We start from the raw sequence: 21,154 nt of genomic DNA, 5'->3' as shown, positions 1-21,154 counted from the left end.
GTGGATTTTTCCTTGTAAGACAGTCTTAAAGATAGGCAGTATTTTCTTCCTCTGAGAAAGTTTCTGGGGGGAAAAAAATAATTAGAAGGACAGTAAAGTCTGTTTCTTCTGTGTTTCTCTATTCTATAATCAAACACATATTGCTTTTAGTAATGAATACGGAAACATATAAGATACTGTGATGGGAATTCAGTTCTCATAGGAAATCTTCATTAGCTCATTTTTAAAAAATACTTCATAATACAATGAAAATTATATTATTCTCACTAGTAAAATGATTCTTAAATGTAAGATTATTTTTCCTACTATCTTGAAAATATTACCTTGCAGTTAATTTTTCAGTCAAAGTCTATGGTTGCATAATTTTACCAAAATGTAGACCTTATCGCTGTGTGTAAGGTATACAATAAACTTAATATATGGCATCAGTTGCTCTGTTTGTAAATCACATTATTGTTTATGCTGCATTGTCTGCCCTTATTACACATCAGTATTGTAAACAATAACATTAAAATTACTTAAATTACTTCTCTAAAGAGATGGCTTTTATTCTTCAGTTACTTTTTTTTTTTTCTTCCCCTACACAGGTCAAATAGGGAAGAATGCAGTGATAGCCATGCAAACCTTGCTCATAAATCATGTCACAGCTGTCTTGGGTATGAGAATGAACTGTTATTCACACCAGACCGGTCCACAGCTATATAATAAGATCATCCTTCTCCCTCATACACTCTGAGAATGACACAATGTTTAAATAACTATGGGAATTTCAATTAATGATTTATGAACAGCTGAAGCTTTTATTTCTCAAGTTGTTGTAATCAAAGCCACTCCACTGTATTTAATAAGATTAGATGGCAAGGAAAGAGAAGAAGAATACAGTAATGTTTGCTGTGTCTGCCACATCTTCCACATTTGAAGGGGTGGTGAAGCTATGGGTGAAATACCCCATCCATTTTGACAGCATATGACAGTCATAGAAATTGCCTTTTGTGGAGGTAGAAAACTTGATGGTTTTATTTTAAGGCTTTTGAATGCTCTAAATATTCCCTGGCTCATTTTGGGATTTCCATGTGAAGATTAGTTAGCAGAGTTCAGTTAGGTAGGAATTTTAAGTATTATTATTTTAAGATAAAAGGAAAAAAAAATACTAGACTGCATAGCAGTTTTAGCTGCCATTTACAAAACTTGTTTTGACTTTTTGACTAGTTCCATTCTGCTGCCCTAATGGGAAATACAAATCTTTTGCCTGTCTCAATAAAAGTACTTAAAGTTTTCAGTCTTTCTGAAAGCTTTTGCTATAGACTCCAGTGTTGTAATGTCAAAGGACCAGGTCATGTTATTGAGGCAATGGACTACTGGGAATGTATCTGAACACGGGTGTAAATGTGCATGTGTGCTGCACAGGTCCCCTCTCTGTTAGCTGGCGGGTGGGTTAATGTTGTCTGGCAGCCTAACTCACACCTAGCTGCTTGTTCACTCCATGCTAGCAGGTGGGAGGAGAGACTTAGAAGGACAAAAATGGAGAAAGACTTGTGAATGGATATGATAGTTTAATAAAGAAGAGAGTGGATGGCGAATGTACTGTAGAAGCAATAAGTTGCTGCTTCCTGCTAGCAGCCTGGTATGTGAGTCACACTGAACAATGGCTCCTTGGAAAAAACTTCCCCATGTGGCTCTATCCCTTACCACAGTGGTATAGGGTAAAGAATGTCCCTTTTGGGTAAACTGAGGTCAGCTGACCCCTCTCCCAGCATCTTTACCTCATCCTGTAGAGTGGGAAACAGAGAAATCATCAGTGCTGCAATTGCTGCTTGGCAATAGCAAAATCCCTGGTGTCAACACAGTGTTGTTCACAAGCCCGAAACATAGCAATGTGCAGGCTGCTATTAAAAAGTTAAATCCATCCCTGTCAGACACCTGTGAGTGTGTTCAGTCATCTCTTCTCTAGGGCTGTGCTGTTTGTGGAGGGAAAGGTAAAAGAGGGAAAAATTATTAAATGTTGATTTGAGCTCCCAGGTAGTTAGTGCAGAAATTGAGTGAACATCAGCATGCGTGTGTATACAAATAGATATCTGTGCTTATTTGAGGAGCCTTTAAAGTTTTTTTTTAAAGGCAATATCAAACCTCATAGTAAATGAGAACATAAGGTTGCATCATATCTAAAAGCCTGATAAACTGGCATATCTGTATGTCTTACAATTGTTTGGCCTAATCTTAAGATATTTTCTTTCTTTTTTTGTTTGAGTGGGTTTATCAGTGTCCATGTTTCAGTTTGTTATGCAAAAGCTACTTTAGCACTCCCTCTTGCTTAAGAAAAATATCATATGCCATGGCAAGATTATCTACATGAAGCTTTTCAAATCACCATGGTCCTGTAGGCTAGCCATTTCACCAGTAAGAAATAGGATTTGAGGTTATCCAAGCAATAAATGCACTTCTGTTCCTTCTGCAGAGGAAAGAAGTCATGCCTTAGGCTATCCTATCTATTAACCACTTAGGAAGAGGGGAACAGGAGGGCTACAGAGGCAGCACTGAGCATAGAAACTGTCTTATTTGGGGCATTTTTAGATGCCGACTCCCTGCTTTGTCAGAGACTCAGTAACAGGAATGCCAAGCACCTATGCTTTCAGAAATGCATAATTGATTTGGAAATACCAGGTGGTCAATCTTGGCACTGTGATTGCCTGAGTAATTGGTTTTTAGAAGTTGGAATTTCTGAAATGAAATGGGGATTTCTACTTCTGGGATGCTGAGGGCCACTCTTTATCCTTGATGTAGGCTGTTCTGCCCTGCTGTTGTATTCAGTTTACTGTTTTGGTTATTTTTAGTGCCTAAGAATGCATTTCTACAACTGCTGTCAGCAAAGGTTCTATGTTTGTGTGCTCCTTAAGCTTTCTGCGGATGATTTTGTTATCATTTCCTCAATTCTGCTATCCATTTTTCTCTGTGGTTTGCTTTGTACATCTGTCTGCAGTGGCTTAAGGGGTCAGCTTATGTATTTCAAAAATTGTGCAATTTCTGTGATAATTTCCTTGGTAAATTAGGCAACGATACACTCAAAGGGATATTCACCATGAATAGTTGGGTGCTATCATTATGATTGGTGTGAGGGTTATCTCTTTAGAGGAAAGACATTAGCGTAGAACTTTACAACGTGAACTATGCCATCCCAGCTTTAAAGCAAATGCAGCAGAATCCTGATTTTGTAAATAGGCTACAGCAATATTCTGTAAGTTTTAATTCAGAAAAAAAAAAATTACATCACAAGTCTACGTTCATCGGTCTGATTTCAATCTCAGTGAAAGGCAAATCAGAGCATGAGGGATGTTAAAGTCTCTTACTCTGTTTAAGTTGTGTTCTCTGTTCACAGATGTGGCAGAATACATGTGTTGTGACTAATGTGTCTTTTCCCAACGCGTGATGTGGTAGAAAGGACTTTGCTGCTTTCAGTTACTTGATGTTTCACAGAAGTCCAAAGAGATTTTGCACAAAGTCTGAGGGAAACCTGTACTTTAAAAATCAACGAGTTAATGACTCCCTCTGCCTCTAGAAACCAAATTATAGCTCTGAAGTTTGTGAATCCTGAGCTCCTCCTTGCTTATGCCACTCATAGGAAAATATGACTGTGTTTGGCTGCCTGTACTAAAAAAAAGAAAAACAACATTTGCACTTTGTGATTCAGTTGATGCAGTTGATGTTCAGCTAAAGTTGCAGTTTCACTCTGTGCGGAATTGAAACTCTCATGCTCTTGGCTGAGTGATGGGCAGTTCCTAATATGAGAAAAATTATATCAATCTTAGTCCAAAAGAGACACCAATGTGATGGTGCAGCTATCGAAGCTGTCAAAGTTTGAAGCTGCAGATTGCCGGGGAGGTTTCCAAAGGCTGTGGGTGGCCATAGAGAGTCGCTGGGTTAGGTGGCTGTGCACTGTGCCTTAGAAAACTGGCATGTAACTAATGTTAGTGGACGTTAAGCACCTCGTGCTTAAGGTCTGCTCCAGTGTAATGCACCAGAGAGATGATTGAAGAAGTCAACGGTTGCAGTTCAGTCTATGCCCTGCCATTCTACTACATATGATGACACAATTAAGCACATTTGCTTTACAATGAAGTGAACAGCCACAGGTAAGTTGAAGCTCACTTTCTGCTCTGCTTTTCTGGTTTGTTTTGGTTCCCTTCCCCCAAGTCTCATTCACTTAATAGACGTTCTTCCACAAAGAATTAATCTTGAGAGACTTATCTGCTTACATCAGGCACACAAGCAGGTCTCAGTTAAGGGCCAGCTCTTGAAGCTGTTAGCAACAGAAATGAACCTCCGATAATAATAATAAAAGAAAGAATTAAACTTCCAAATCTAAAATATTGTTAATGTCGGTCTCACTTTGTCTCTTTGTGGTCATAGAGCTTGCACTTAAAAGCATAAAAAAAAGAAGGAACTCAAGCTTCTGCAAATCTATGTTGTCTGAAGTGAATGCTGCGTTTGCGTAACACATCTCTCCTATGTGATTTACGTTGCTTTCTCATTCCAAACGTTCCTTTGGGTTTCCCCATGGCATCTTGGAGTCTTTATAGTTCCTTGAGGTCTAACACTATGGACTGGTAGACAACAAAGATTAAAATGAAAAGCATGCTCAAAAGTGGCAGAGAACAGAGAAATTTTCACCATAAGATGAAAACTAAACAACAACAACAAAAAAACCTTTTGTTGCAACAGCACATAGATTTGCGAGCAATGGGGGAATTTGCTTAATAAGGAAAAAAAATTGAGCACTCAGTTATTTTTATGGGGAGTGGAGGAGTAACGGAGGTAGTGCCGTTTTAATTTTAAAGCCAGATATTTGAGGAAGTGGATTGCAGCAGTTGTTTCATGTTTAATTCTTTCTCAAGCTGCAGTTCAGCTGAAGAGAAGAACAATAAAGCAGTGGTTGCTGCTGTTGTCTTGAGTGAGTTATGCCGCTCCTCTCTACCGGATCTGAACCAGCGAAGACCTCTTCTACACTGTTTTCTTCTGCTCTGATTTATAGTTTTGTCTTATGACAAATCCTTCAGAGGTGATAGCGCACGGAAAATGGTAGGTGAACATTTCACTTTAAAGTTATTAGTGCTCTTGGGTTGGAGCTGCTGGAAAAGGTTTTCAAGAGTATATTCTCCTATTTTGCTTTTAAATGCCCAAATTTGCTGGGGTGTCTGTAAGTTGCAATTTTAATGATAGGAAATGAGAGTTTTATGCTAATATACTACAGGAAGAGTATAGTAAAGTATTTTCCACTAGATGTAATTTCTGTGTTGCTTGTTGCTTTCTGGCTTTTTGTGCTTCCACCTTTTAAAATGCTTAAGGAACGCTTACAGAAAAGCTTCATTACAAAACATCTAGCCCTGCTGTTTCTGAATATTTGAAGAATGCCACAAATCAAATGGAGTTCAATTACAGGTTTGTGCATGTGCTCAGTTAATATTGGAATATAAGTATTTCTGAAATCTTAAACACAAATGCAAATCACAGAGAAAGGGACATCTCACATGCATATCTTAGCTGTACTTCTAAACTACATTTCTGAATGCAAGGACTTCTGCACTAGTCAATACTGCCTACTGTTAGGAACCAGCATTAGCATAGGTGTAGACTATATGACATCCAGAGGTCCCTTCCACCCCTTTTGATTCTGTGATTGCTTACTTCTTTTCATTTCATCTGTCTTCTTTATTTTTTTTCTAGTACAGTAATGGGCACAAAGTGTGTTGCGTGTAGACAGTTACACAGCACTTGACTGCAACAATTTGCATGTGAAATAACACATTAGAGGGACATGGAGATGCAAGTTTTGCAGAGAAATGAAACACAAGGTGTCTAACAGCAAGGCGCTAGCTCTGCAAAGGCACCCATATTCCTAAAAATACAGAAGCAGGTGTGTGTTCAAAATCTGAGCATTTTACAAGTCTTGGTAGGCAATTTTTTGACAGCTGAAGGAACTTTCAAAGATGTTCCTGAAGACTTTGATGTCCCAGATTCATTGCACCTCCTTTCAGGCCTCTAGTAGTGCAGTGTCTCTATACCCAGGCAGCTCCCTCCATGCTGTGAGGGCTAAGCAGAATTGCAGAGGGGCCCCAGTCTCCTCTCCTGCTTACTTCTAGATTCCAGTGCAGTCAAGGCTGAAGGCACTGCACTGAGGAACACAGATAAGTGCCTAGAATTTAGTCCCTGAGTGTCGTATCTGAGTACAAATGCATGGATTAAGTTGGTGATGATCTAGGTAGCAATGTCATGTTGCCCAAGTCCTAAATTAGAGCTTGAATGGAGGGGTTTGACTTGGCTTAGCAACCCTAAAAACTTGATTCTGACTAACTTTTCCTCAACAGCAGCAAACCTGTGGTTTGCAGCAGGTTTTCCTTCCTTATTTTAAAATAGCCATTCAACACAGATTCCAGTGGTTGCCAAGGACATTCTTTTTCCCAGGCTTGCTGTCATGGCATGGACTTGGTTGAAGTGCACCAATAAATAAAACTAAATTCACTGTCACTTAGCAGTTTTGCTAGTCTAGTGAAATGTCATTTATGTGAATAATTCCTTGTAAAGAAGGAAGGCAGAATGTTCACAATAACATACCCAAATTTCATCTTTTTATTGAAAGACAGACCCTTAGTTTTCTATGTAATTAATTTCAATGGTAGGGTCCCTCCTTCTCCCTCCCACTTTCTTGCACATATTAATTCAGAAATAAAGAAGTCTTTAAAAAAAATCGGGGCAGTCAAATGAAACAAGTGTATTTTATCTTCTCCACATTAGCTCCCATCTTGCTCTGATTGTTCTTATTCATTGTTTTTATTCAAGTGCTTGTCTACTTTAGGAAATAGGAAGTTAAGCATCCTCTAAAGTTGACTGGTGAGACTGTACTAAAGACACTGGTGAATGAACTGTTCCATGTCTTCATTCTGGGTGAATTTCCAAAGTGAATTAATATATACCAAATGAAGGTTATTTTGATACAACTGATGATTCACAAGAGTTGAAAATAATGAGATATGACTCACTGGTTAGGAAATCATGAGCAGCTTTCCTTGAGTAATTGTAAGAATGTTGGACTATGGCTACCAATCTGGATATTTAACCACGTTTCCATTTTCTGTGGACTCACTGAAGAGAAGAAAACTCTGTAGCTCTTCTTCAGAAAAGGAAATGGGATCATGGTGGAGAAAGGGCTTCCAGGAATATTTTATGATTTTCAAATGCCAGAATAGAGAGCACAAGATCTGCATTGGATTTTTGCATTTTTCCACCCATACTGAAGCCTTATATTCAAAAGCTGACTGAATGAATCCCCAAAGCGATTCTATCTGGTTGTCGAATCTAGAGAGCAGAAGCGCAGCGCTGTGAGAGATCTGACCTAGCTTCTCTGCCTTTTGCTGCCTCTCTAGTCAGTATAGCTCTCCTCCAGATATGGAGATGAACAGGAGATTTAGTACTGTTATCTGGAATAACAAAGGAACACAGTTATACTTCCATACTGAAAGGATACACTACTGTATGTAAACAGAGCATAAAACAGGAAGTCCACGTCAATCAATGTCATATACTAAACATATTCAAGGGAACTCTCAGTAGTGTTTTCCCATGCTGTCTATGCAGTGAGTGGGTCCTTGAATGCACTGAATTATTATAACTCTTTTAAGAGACATACTCAATTTTTAAATGCCTTTTATTTTTATATTTACACCTACAACTAACATAAGAGACCTCTGGGCCCTCTCTCCGTGTTGGACAGTGAAAATGCAAGCTGCTATTGTCTGGTTGTCTGAGTCACAGCCATTGGCTGGTTTTGGTTAACCCTGCAAGTATTCTGGCTTATAACAAATGAAGAACGCTTACATGAAATTTGAATTAGACATGCAGCTGTTTGTGTGCTTCTGAAATTTTATGCTGGATTTTAACTGGCTATATATTTTCTTTGGTTCAATTGCTTCTCAAAATTTACTTTGTTCATTTAGGTGTATTTTGCAACTGCAATCTGTTGGATATCTAACACTGCTTACCCTTAAATAAAGGAAATTCACAGAAACAGGCTTAATTACATACCTTGCTGGGTTTTTTTGTTTTTTTGGTTTTTTTTGTTTGGTTGGTTGGTTGTTTTTGTTTGTTTGTTTGTTTGTTTGTTTTTGGCTTGTATGTTTTTTAGAAGATTCTTTAATTTCTTTATGTTTCATTATTTTGGGAGTGATATTTGTCTTATCGGTGCAATATTTAATTATAATAGAGGAAAAAAAAAGCATTTGAGGAAATGTCAATACATGTCTTCCCCCAGACATAGAATCTTTCCTACAAATCCATTTCTGGCCAGCATGAAAAAGAATCCTAGGTTAGCCATGTGTTTGGTTTACCCCGGTACATGGTACATTTGATGTCCTATGACATTTATTACCATTGCATTTGATTAATACCTCCCTACTTCCTTATTTTTAGGTACAACATGCAAAGACATCAAATGCATTGCTGTTTGTCTTGCTCTTCTTATTTCCAATGCTGCTGTCAGGAAACTGGTTTCCCAAAACTTTACCCTGTGATGTGGAAGCCTTTGAAGGTACTGTGAGAGTAGACTGCAGTGATCGCCGCCTCACGGAAGTCCCCAGAGGGATCCCTGCAAATGCAACTAACCTGACCCTGACTATTAACCATATCCCTCATATCTCTTCAGCATCCTTTATTCAGCTTGAAAACCTTGTGGAGATTGACTTCAGATGCAACTGCGTGCCTCCCAGACTGGGGCCCAAAGATAACGTGTGCACCACACCACCAACAATTGAGAATGGCAGTTTTGCTGCTCTGACTAGACTGAAGTCATTGTACTTGGATGCAAACCAACTGTCAGAAATACCCCGGGGTCTTCCTGATACTTTACGTTTGCTGAGTTTGGAAGCCAATAAAATTTTTTCTATTAAGAAAAACACTTTTTCAGAGCTAAGAAATATAGAACTATTGTATCTGGGACAGAACTGTTACTACCGTAATCCATGTAATATTTCATTTGAAATTGAAAAAACAGCCTTTCTGAATCTGAAAAATTTGACAGTACTATCCCTCAAGTCTAATAACTTAACTTTTATTCCACCCAACTTGTCTTCAACTTTAAAGGAATTGTATATTTACAATAACAGAATTCAAGAGGTTCAGGAACATGATTTAAGTACCCTTTACAACCTAGAAATTCTTGATCTCAGTGGCAATTGCCCACGTTGCTATAACGCCCCATATCCTTGTACTCCCTGCCCCAATGTCTCAATTAAGATTCATTCAAAAGCTTTTTATTCCTTGAAAAAATTAAGAGTTTTGAGACTTCATAGTAACTCTCTTCGGAGTATACCAAGCAGCTGGTTTAAAAACATCAAGAATCTCAAAAATCTTGACCTCTCTCAAAATTTCCTCATAAAGGAGATTGGAGACGCTCAGTTTTTGAAGCTTATCCCCAGTCTTGTAGAGCTGGATTTGTCCTTTAATTTTGAATTGCAGATGTATTCTCCATCCTTGAATCTGTCCAAGACATTTTCTTCCCTCTCTAACCTGGAAATCCTAAGAATCAAGGGTTATGTGTTTAAAGAACTGAGAGAAGGAAATCTAGATCCATTGCTCAGTCTTAAAAATCTGACAGTATTGGATCTTGGGACTAATTTTATCAAAATTGCTGACCTAAGAGTGTTCAAGAAATTCCAAGCCCTAAAAGTCATAGATCTCTCAGTGAATAAAATTTCTCCTTCTTCGGGTGAAAGTAACATTTATGGATTTTGCTCTGATCCCAGGATTACAGTAGAGCAATACAGCAGGCAAGTTTTACAAGAGATGCATTACTTTAGGTATGATGAGTATGGTCGAAGTTGCAAGTCCAAAGACAAAGAGGCTGACTCCTACCAACCTTCAGTCAATGGAGACTGCATGAGTTATGGACAAACTCTAGATTTAAGCAGAAACAATATATTTTTTGTTAACTCCATAGACTTCCAGGATCTTAGTTTCCTCAAATGCCTCAACTTGTCAGGCAATGCCATAAGTCAAACTTTAAATGGAAGTGAATTCAGCTACCTGTCTGGATTGAAATATCTGGATTTTTCTAACAACAGGATTGATTTGCTATACTCAACTGCTTTCAAAGAGCTGAAATATCTAGAAATTCTAGATCTGAGCAATAACAAGCATTACTTTCTGGCAGAAGGTGTTAGCCATGTGCTTAGTTTTATGAAAAACTTGGCCTATCTGAAGAAGCTGATGATGAATGAGAATGAGATTTCTACTTCTATTAGCACAGGAATGGAAAGCCAATCTCTTCAAACTTTAGAATTTAGAGGAAATCGTTTAGATGTTTTCTGGGCAGACGGGAAGAAGGAATACCTGTCGTTCTTCAAGAATCTGACCAATCTGGAACAACTGGATATTTCCTCTAACATGCTCAGCTTTTTACCTCCTGATGTTTTTGAAGCTATGCCTCCAGAACTCAAGGTACTGAACTTAACCAGTAACCGGTTGAAGTCATTCAACTGGGGAAAACTCCACTTCCTGACCAAACTAGTAACTCTGGACCTCAGCAATAACCTTCTGACTACTGTTCCCCGAGAGCTGTCCAATTGCACTTCAACTCTCCAACAACTGATACTGCGAAACAATCATATTACACGGTTAACCAAATATTTTCTCAGAGGTGCCATTCAACTGTCATACTTGGACCTCAGTTCAAACAAGATCCAAATAATTAAGAAATCTAGCTTCCCTGAAAATGTCATAAACAACCTGAGGATGCTGCTTTTACACAACAATCCTTTCAAGTGCAATTGTGATGCAGTGTGGTTTGTTAGGTGGATAAATCAAACTCAAGTGACAATTCCTCTTTTGGCCACAGATGTGACTTGTTCTGGCCCAGGGGCACACAGAGGAAGGAGTGTGGTATTCCTGGATCTGAATACCTGTGAGCTAGACACATCCTATCTGATCATGTATGCTTTATCAACTTCAGCTGTCCTAAGTTTAATGATGTTTGCAGTTATGAATCACCTCTATTTCTGGGATGTGTGGTATAGCTATCATTACTGCACTGCCAAGTTGAAGGGCTATAGACGCTTACCTTTACCAGATGCCTGCTATGATGCTTTTATTGCCTATGACAATTCAGATCTGGCTGTGAATGAATGGGTGATGACAGAATTGGTTGAAAAGCTGGAAGATCAAAAATCCAGACAGTTCAATTTATGTTTGGAAGAAAGAGACTGGCTTCCAGGTCAGCCAGTCTTTGACAACCTTTCCCAGAGCATTCAACTGAGCAAAAAGACCATATTTGTGCTGACCAACAAGTATATTAAAAGTGGCTCTTTCAAGACAACATTTTTCATGGCCCACCAACGACTTCTAGATGAAAAAATTGATGTGATTATCTTGATATTTCTTGAGAAAGTATTACAGAAGTCCCGATATGTTCAGCTGAGGAAGAGGCTGTGCAGAAGTTCTGTTCTGGAATGGCCAACTAATCCTCGATCTCAGCCCTACTTCTGGCAATGTCTGAAAAATGCCATAGCTATGAACAATACCCTGGCTTACAACAAACTTCTCCAGGAAACTGTTTAACTTTACCACTCCCTGTAAAATACTTTTATGTGTGGTGAGGAAAAGATACTGAACTTGCTATGGAGAAAATGTGGAAGTGGAGGGGGTAAATATAATTGAGATATGATAGCTGAAAGTGAAACGCACAATCTGTTCCAAAGATAATAATTCACTTGTTTTGCTATGACAACATTAACTATAAACAGTTGCCAGCACAGATGTTTAGCTGATGCACACCTCATCCAGCATTTGCAGCAAGAGAAGATGATGCAACACTGTCACCACTCCTAGTTTCAGTTCTCTAGAGAACATCTGACATCACCTGGCTGGGTCAAGTGTGAGTGAGACAATTGCTCAGCTCTAGTTCCCAAGCTGCCTGGAGGAGTCTGGCCATGCTTAAGTTTGCTGCTGTTTGGATCACTGTTGGAGTAAATGTAATGTCAATAGAAAATTATTGTTAATGCATTTGTGTGTATTTATGAAAACAGGAAAAACAGAAAATGTTAATTTCATAAAATACTTTAGGTGAATTTCGTTTTTAGGAGTTGGTGAAATGTATGCACAATTATCTTTTCAACTCAGGCATCCATCTGCTGAGCCTACCATCTCTGCTTGACTGGGCAACAGCTCTAGCCACTGGGGAGATGATATGCTAGAGGAACTTCTGGCAAGGACTTGGATGTGGTATGGGAGATCTCCCATCGCTGCATTGTCACAAAGGTTGAAAATTGGAGAGATTTTGAAGAACTTGCATGTACTAAAATAGGAAAATGTGAGAGAAGACGAGTCAGAAGAGCTTTCAGGCTGTGGGTAAAGAGGAGTTACAAGGTAAAGAGTGTCTTTGCATGGAGCTTGTGCAAGGGAGTGAGGAAGGAAAGCAGGCCAGCAAGGATAAGCTGAGGGGATTAAAAAAAAAAAAAAAGAAAAGAAAAGAAAGAAAAAGAAAAATGGTAGGAAGAAAAAAAGAAGTTGAGAGAGATGGAAAGAATAGTAAAAGCACTGGCTACATTATGATGCAGTAGAAATCCTCCAACTTACTGATAATTTCCAAACGATACATTCATTTTGCATTTCACTCACTTTCTTGATTGCTCTCCGAGCTGTTTCCTGGAGTCTCAGACTTTCTCTCCAGTCCCGTCCAGTCATCTTTAGAAGTGCAGCTTCCCTGTTTCCACCAGCGCCCTCCATGTTTATGAACTGGCACCATGTCAGCAGATCCAGCCAGTGCTGGAACATGGGACCATGCTGAAGTGGCTGAATCATTTGCCTATGCCTGCCCTCACTTTCTCCAAAACAAAACACAATTAAAGTACTTCCTTTGCCTCCTTGTTCTCCCGGCAAGTCTATTTCCCACAGCAGTTGCTGAAAGTGTAAAATGGGGAATGGGCTTGACTTTAGAGCCATTCTAAAGAGGAAAAGGAGCACTGTTCAGAAAAACAAATACTTGAGCCTACTCCCTGCTTTAGGTCATAGTGCATTCTCATAAAAACACATGAAATTAATACAGCTGAAGTCTTTTCAATGACAGTATAAACTTATGTGTGTTATGCCTTGCACTTCTGTTTACAGTGAAGTTTGGACAGCTTCTCTCATCTCTCTCAAAGCCTTTCTACTACTTAGAATGTACTTAGCTGCCCCCTGCACTTCTTTACCTACATTTGAAGCCTGGTGATAGGACTAGAGGGAATGGCTTCAAGCTGTGCCAGGGGATGTTCAGGCTGGATGTTAGAAAACACTACTTCTCTGAAAGAATGGTCAGGCAGTGGAATTGGCTGCCCAAGGAGGTGGTGGAGTCACTGACCTAGAGGTGTTCAAGGAACATTTCAATGTTGCGTTGAGGGACATGGTTTAATGACAACTATTGGTGATGGGTGGATGGTTGGACTGGATCATCTTGTAGGTCTTTTCCAACCTTGATGATTCTGTGATTTCTGCTCAGTCCTTTCCTCAAACAACTCCTTTTTTGTTTTAGTTCTAGGCAACCAGGCACACAAGAATGCAAACACACACACACAAAAATAGCAAAACAAAAAGACAAACTTCACATAATATTACAGAAAATAAGAGGGTTATTTTTCACCCAGTTTGTCACAACAGTTTTATTGGTGAACAACTGAAGCATGAGAAAGAGGAGGGCCTAGTTAGCAGAGTGGATGTTTTATGGTTGTATTTTAAGGAATGCCTTGTAATGACTGTGTTTGTAAACCTAAAAAATCTGTGTCTGCAAATAGAATAACGTGAGATCTATTGCAAATCTCTTCATAAATGAATGCTAAAAATAAGAACTTCTATCCTTCAGTTACTGTCATACCATGTTTCCCTTTCTCCCCAAAGCACCTCTGTCCAGAGCACTTTTCTCTTTCTCAGCCTGAGTGGATAGTTCTGGGGCATAAAATCACTTGGCATACCTGAAGTTGAGAGAAGTGTTTTCTAATCTTCCTCTGAGAAATGACCAAAGGATGGGTATGCAATGAGTGGCAATTGGTATATATACAAAACTCTGAGCTTGTGGTGTGGCAAGGGACTTACTCACGCTGTAGCACAAGATCACAGAGAGGCCAAGGATGCTGCATGTACCCTCTCTCTCTCTGAGAGAGATATTGACCAGTGCTATGATCTGAAGTGGAAATCAAGATATCTACTGACGTGGCACCACACACTGTTAGGGATAGTTCTCTCAGACAGAGCCTTCGTTACAGAGAAATGAGCCCACTGTCAGTTTCATTTGGCAAAACACTTTGCAATACCTGTGTTTTCCCCTGCAAATAAACACATAGCCAGGGGAACAAGGAGAGAATGAGGAGAAAGACTGAAACACCAATTTCTATATCTTTTTTATTTATTTTTTTATTTTATTTTAAGCTAAAATGATAATTTCTGCATCTCTTATTCTATTTCTGTGTTCCATGGTACTTTGGAGAGGATGTACCTGCCCAGTTAGATAAGACATCCTTCTCCTTAAATGCTTCAGGACATGTACTGAGAAGGCCACCTATTGTCCAGGACTTCACATGTTTTTCAGGTTAAAGATTACTCCTGTACTCAAAAAACAACAGAATTTGTTTTAATATTTTTTGTTTTATTGTTGTTGTTAGTGAATGCATTTATTAAATAAGCATGTCCCTTGTCCCTTCTGGAATCTTTTATTATAATGAAGCACCAAGAAATGGAAGTTCTTTGACAGAATTAAACGATGGATTTTTGACTTCAGGTATTACTTGCGTGATTGGTGTAGGAGTGTCTGAAATTATCCAGCACTGTAGAGTGAGAGGTTTTCTATTCCAGTTACGTATGGTTTTATAATGGTATATCTTGTGAACTGGCAGGAAGTCAATAAGGAAGAGGGTGAGGATATTTGGCAAACCTAACAGCGGACAACTACAGCTACATTAACAGGTTTAAGCTTCATTCTCTTTTCAGAGGTGAGATAGAGTCATTTGATAAATATCACTTATCCTAATGGAGCGGCTTAAGGTGAGTCAAAGTGGTTGCACAACAAAAGTAGGATTTCTCCCCATTAACCATGAGGTGTTCTTATGGTGACTAGGTCAGATGTAGGCGAGTGCGCTGCAGATGTCTTCAGTTACATGAGTCATCATCTTGCTCCAGATTTACATATGCAGCCAGTGACAAGCTGGTCCTCAATATCACATGGACAGAAAAAATATCAGAAATATTATAAACAGCAAATGTGATAACCGAAATCGTTCTTCATCATTCTCTGTTTCATTAGCAAGATTATACCAGATAATGACTACACTTGGTATTTAGTCTTCATGGCCTGAAACAGCTACACATGGAGTAGGGGGAAGCAGAAAGAAGGGAAGGGGAATGTTGGCAAATTTGTAAGATTTTTACAATTCTTCTACGATCAGCATAAAAATGCAGTGTTTATAGATATGGGGGTATCATTATTATGGCACAAGAAGAACAATTAAAACTGAATTAAACTCAGTGAAAAGTGGTGTGTAACACCCCTTCTTGAAGCATAGTGAGAGTGGTGACCAACTGAGCTAAATACAGCTGGTGACTGGTTGTGAGTGTTGTTCCCCAGAGGTTGGTATTGGGACCCATTCTGTTTAAGATCTTTACTGAATATTTGGGTAAGAGAATTGATTGCACTCTCAGAAAATATGCAGACAACACAGTTGAGTGAAAGTACTGATCTGCCTGGGGTAGGAAGGCCCTACAGAGGTATCTGGACAGGCTGGATCAATGGGCTGGAACCAATGTGGTGAAGTTCAAGAAGACCAAGCATCAGATCTTGCTCCACAACCCCAGGCAATGCTACAGGCTTGGGGCAGGGTGGCTGGGAAGCTGTGTGGAGGAAAAGAATCCAAGGGTGTTGATGGTCAACACTCAGCTAACACGAGCCAGCAGTGTGTCCAGGTAGTAAAAAAGGCCAAAGGCATCCTGGCTTGTATCAGAAATAGTGCAGCCAGCAGGAGCTCGGAGGTGATTGTCCTCCTGCATTCAGCTCTGATGAGGCTGCACCTTGTGTACTGCATTTGGTGTTGGGACACTCATCATAAGAAAGATACTGAGGTCTTGTAACATGTTCAGAGAAGGGAAACAAAGCTGAGAAGAGTCTGGTGCACAAGTCTTGTGGGGAGTGGCTGAGGGAACTGGGATTGTTAAAACTGGAAAAAAAGGAGGCTCAGGGGAGATACAACTACCTGAAAGGAGGTTGTAGCAAGACGGAGGTTGGCCGTTTCTGCCAGATAACAGTAATAAGACTAGACTATAATAGTCTCATGTTGCACCAGGGAAAGTTCAGATTGGGTATTATAAAGAATTTCTTCTCAGAAAGAGTGGTAATGCATTGGAACAGGCTGCCCAGTGAGGTGATGGAGTCACTGTTCTTGGAGATGTTTAAGGAAAGAGTAGAGGAATTTCTTAGAGATGTGGTTTAGTGGGCAGTTTTTGTGGTGGGCGGATGGTTGGACTAGATGATGTTTTTTCCAACTTTAATGACTCTATGATTCTATTATACGGTTATATGAATATATAATTTGCTTCACATGTGAGGAATTTGAAGTTGACTCTCTATGAGAATGATTTACATTGGAAAGGACCTCTGGAAGTCAAAACAGGTCTAATTTAATTTCCACGTATCATTATCTTACGTATATCCTTATTCAGATTATATGAAGTTGGAGTGCTTTGTAGGAAACCTGATATCCTGCAAAGGAACATGAATTGTGTGGTCTTTAAAAGACCACATAAAGATCCTTGTTCTGTAGTAGATCTCATATTTGGTAAAGGGTATCAAAACTGCAAAAAAAATTTGTCTTCTGAATACCACTTGCCTCTTCTCCTAAATGTTGATCTGAAGGTACCTAACTATGGAAATAAGCTCTCATTTACGGTGAACAAGACAATTAGGTCATTCAGGTTATAATTCTTCCCAGTTGCCTCTGAAATAGCTCATCATCATCGACTGTGTGTGGAAATTAGCCTCCTAATTTGGGAAGATAAGTTGTGCGTATAAATGCAAAAGACATACACATTCATCCACCATTATCTCCAGGAGTACAAATGGGAAAAGTAGGATACAGAGAAGTCAAACCATTTCTACACTGTGTATTTCCTGATGGTGAAACTGAAAAAGTGAATCTAGCCATCCAAGCTGTAAAAGAAACCTGAATGTGTTGCTTGGTTAACGATCACATTCACACTGCTTATATGGGATTACTTACTTAGAAATATAGCTAAGCTGAGAATCAAATGTACTCACAGAGATAAATTTTCAGTTTGGGTGTACAGATTATTGAGGTTGTGCTGAGGTAGATGAAAGCCCACTTAAGTTATATAAAAATGTTTTTTTTTTATTGTTTTGTTTCAGTGGGAGAGTATTTTTGTTCAAGGTATGTAGCTGAAGTTGTGATACCAGAATAACCAATGGTATAATTCTGTGGCCTTAACTATTTGGTCTTTTCTTTCCTTCCTTTATTGTTACTGAGGCATACTGATAATGGCAGAGTTTTGAGCAAAAGCAGACCTGGGTAACTATGCTGTTTTAAAAGAAATATACACAAAATAATAATTGTCTTTGCCACTGCAAACTCACTCAAGAACATTTAAGGAAATAATGTTTCAGGCTCTTCTTAGCAATGGTATGATAAAAGAATTAACAATGGATTTGTATCATCATAGAAACTGAAGTTAGCTTGCAGAACTGAAGTTCTTAGGTTTTCATTTTAAATTTTATGTTTTTTTTCTGAACATTTTCTTTTTTTTTTTACAAGCTATGTTCAGTTCTGCTGCCTTAGATGCTGAGATTCCCTGTGCTGTACTCTGCATAGTGATATCTGCAAGCCCAACATACTTAATTAAAACTTTTTGAATGACTCCACAAAAATGAGAGGTTCCAGAAGTAGGTGTTGCTTAAAAATGCATTCCCAGTCTTGTATTTTTCCTAATCATGTTCAACTTTCAATCAAAGAGAGAGGCTGTTGATTAGAGTTTCTTTGAAATTGCTCTCCTCGTACAAAGGAAAAAAAATCTGAAAGTTAAAGCAAATGAATTTTCACCTTATATTCTTGTTTTCTTTTCCACAGATTATTCTGACTCACCACATATTCAGAATATTTGAGATCCACAGGTCTATGTGGAAGAATTATATTCAGACAAGATTATGCTTTTGAACATTGCAGCTGGATGCTACATCTCATTCCTAATAAAATCTCCTAACTTAACTCTCCAGTTATCTTGGAACATATTTTGAAGGCTGGTAGAAACACAGTCACCAAGCTGTGCTCATTTATTTATTCTGAACTCACCTTTGTGATGCAAAAACAGCAACTTCCAAAAAAGGATTTTAGCAACCCTTGCTCCACTGGACAAACAAGTTGCAAACACAAACTGAAGACTCCCTCCTTCGCAGCCACTTTACTTCTACTTCCTGTGGCTGAAATTCTGTGTACGTAATCCCACTCTGAGGCGAAATCTAGTCCTTCCAAGATTCTTGTTCTTCAAGCAAATACATTAATCCCTTAGCAGTTAAATAAGTATATGTATACACATATGTATACATATGTATACACATATGTATACACATATGTATACATACACAAATATCAAAAACGCCTTCAGCTACAAAGAAAAAGAGTAATTTTTGATGTCATATTAACGCAGTTTCAACTATTTTGAATAATCCGTCAACAAATCTCACAGAAAGAACGTGGTTTATGTATTCAAAGGAAAAAAATAAAAAGACACAAACCCTGTAAATCATGCTGAATACATAATTCTAAAGAAAGAAGAACCTAAAAGTGCAAAACAAACACATCTGCTCAAAGTAGAATTCTATACTCAGGAACAAAAATGAACTGATGGTCTAAGTCTGGAACAGTTTGCAAGTATTTTGTTGTACTGGTAATTTTACATGTAGTTAGTCACATACATATGAGAGAGAATAAAGGGTTTTTTTGTCATCTGTTTCTTACAGAAATTTATGCATTTCTTTTAAATCACTGAGCCTATTTTGCAACTGTATGTTTTAATCAAAACTAATACAACTCCTGCATTATCTACTATGGAAATACATTAATTACTTATCAGCATGACTTATCTGTTGTTCACTGATTCACTTCCTGTATTACAGTATATTATCCAATATGTTCAGAATACACTGTAAAGACCTTAAATAGAATTTGATTATTCCAGTTTTAATGCCTTCTCATGATTTTTGAAAACAAACAAACAAACAAACAAAAAGAAATACAGGCACTATTTCTCTTTTGTATGTCTCTGGTCTCATCTTTCAGATCCCCTCCTATCCCTTTCTTTAGTAGACTGAAGAATGCCCTCCTTACAGACACTTTCCCCCATTTCTTATCCCTGATTTATGATCAAATCAATTCCTCATTTTCTCTCTCTTGAATAAATCATCTTTTCAAACAAGAAAAAATAAAACTCCTCTTTTTCAGTCTCTCATGGGAAGACATTTTGAACTAGCAAGTGCCACAATGAGTAGAGAGGTAAAAGAAGAAATGCTCAACTTGCTCCCCATCCAGCCTGGCCTTGAACACCTCCAGGAATGGAGCATCCACAGCCTCTCTGGGCAGCCTGTTCCAGCACCTCTCTACTCTCTCTGTAAAGAACATTCCCCTGACATCAAAGTTAATCACAATGGATTATAATACATTGCCAAATGTATAGTAGAGCTGTGTAGCTTTTGTGTCTAAGCAATATAGTAATTATTTTTCATGGACTGATCTGGACAATTTCTTCAACTATAGCTAAATGGAAATTGTAGGGTGGCAGAATGGAACAATACAAATCGCATCATGATCAGAATTTGAATCTGATGTATTTCTGTTCTCAAGAAAGGGTATCATGAGATTGTTAGTTCTCAATGAATCCTCACATTCCCCTACCTGCTGATCATCATGTGCCTACCCAACCATCAAGTGTACGTATTGATTCTACTTCTATTTTTCTTTATACATTTTATTGATCTTCTCCTTTATCTTATTTCCACTTCTTGTTTCATGGGAACTCTTTCTGCAGAGCAAACAAATGGACTCAACATTAATCTCAAATGCCTATATTCTGCATTATGCTTTATCCTCATTTTAGATGATAAAATTTCTCATGACAGCTATTCGCTTTGAAATATTTCATATGCATCCATATGCCTATACATTAAATAAAAGCATATTCAGGAAACAACTTCATATCATTTTAAAAGGATAAAGAAGAAATGTGCTTACATTGCAAATCCACAGGCATTTCTTGTTCAGTTTGTTGCAGAAAAAACACTTACCTTGTTGCCACCATTTATTTGTCATTTCTACAAATAAACAGTTATCTCCTTCAGCATACTTAATTCTTTTCTGTTCATCATGAAAATGCTTTAGGTTATTTTTAATCTGTGTTATTGTGCCTTGCAGTGTAGGGTAGGAAGAGCCATACTAGCAAACTGAACTATATTTCAAGCTTATTCTGCATCTATTGTAAATGTAAACAGTTTTTGAATAATGTGGCAACTAGTATAGTAGTTACATTGATATAGTGTCTTCATAACTGTTTTCATCATACAAGCTATTCCTCCAGGCTACTTCTTAACTTACTGGAGAGTCTTTGAGGACTTGCAGTAGCTCATGCAAATGTTCCCTACATATTTTATTCATGTGAACGTGTTTGCTCACAAGTCAGTGATCAGAATACAATCTATATTCACGTTGGTCATTTTAATACAATGGGCTCACTGCTTTGTCTGCACTCCTGTAGTAATTCCTTATTTTAGTACATGAAAAGCAACATCACTGAGTTCTGAGTTTAAGCGAGGCTTGGGAGAACGAAGGGAATAAATTATTCTAAAGTCATGACAGTTTAAGAGCATTCAAGGGGTTACTCAAGTGCATTTTGACAACTTTTAGAACTTTCGGATTTTTACACTAAACTGGAATTGATGTGTTAAGCTTAAAGAATATGACTAAGAAAGGTCTCCAGACTTTTCATATATCAAAGGCAATTTTATCAACTTTAAAAATGTTAAAGAAATGGTATCTGAAAGACAATCATTACTGAAGACACTACCCAGAAGTCCTCCACCTACTGTAACATGGTT

At 38.3% G+C, this 21,154-nt stretch overlaps 1 protein-coding gene across 4 annotated transcripts; it reads left to right on the top strand.

Moving 5' to 3' along the window:
* Positions 1-526: 526 nt before the first annotated feature.
* On the top strand, positions 527-20,400 carry TLR7 (toll like receptor 7). 4 transcript variants are annotated; one of them, XR_001559782.2, is made up of 3 exons: positions 527-5,073; positions 8,458-12,011; positions 18,138-20,400. XR_001559782.2 is itself a non-coding variant. In XM_015887211.2 (3 exons), the coding sequence occupies exons 2-3, from the start codon at positions 5,071-5,073 to the stop codon at positions 11,596-11,598; spliced, it is 3,144 nt and encodes a 1,047-aa protein (XP_015742697.1). In that variant the 5' UTR covers positions 527-4,127; positions 4,890-5,070; the 3' UTR covers positions 11,599-12,042.
* The last annotated feature ends 754 nt before the right edge of the window (positions 20,401-21,154 follow it).

This window comes from Coturnix japonica, chromosome 1 (assembly GCF_001577835.2).
Source record: "Coturnix japonica isolate 7356 chromosome 1, Coturnix japonica 2.1, whole genome shotgun sequence".
Classification (NCBI taxonomy): domain Eukaryota; kingdom Metazoa; phylum Chordata; class Aves; order Galliformes; family Phasianidae; genus Coturnix; species Coturnix japonica.
This window is presented reverse-complemented; position numbering and strand designations above follow the sequence as displayed.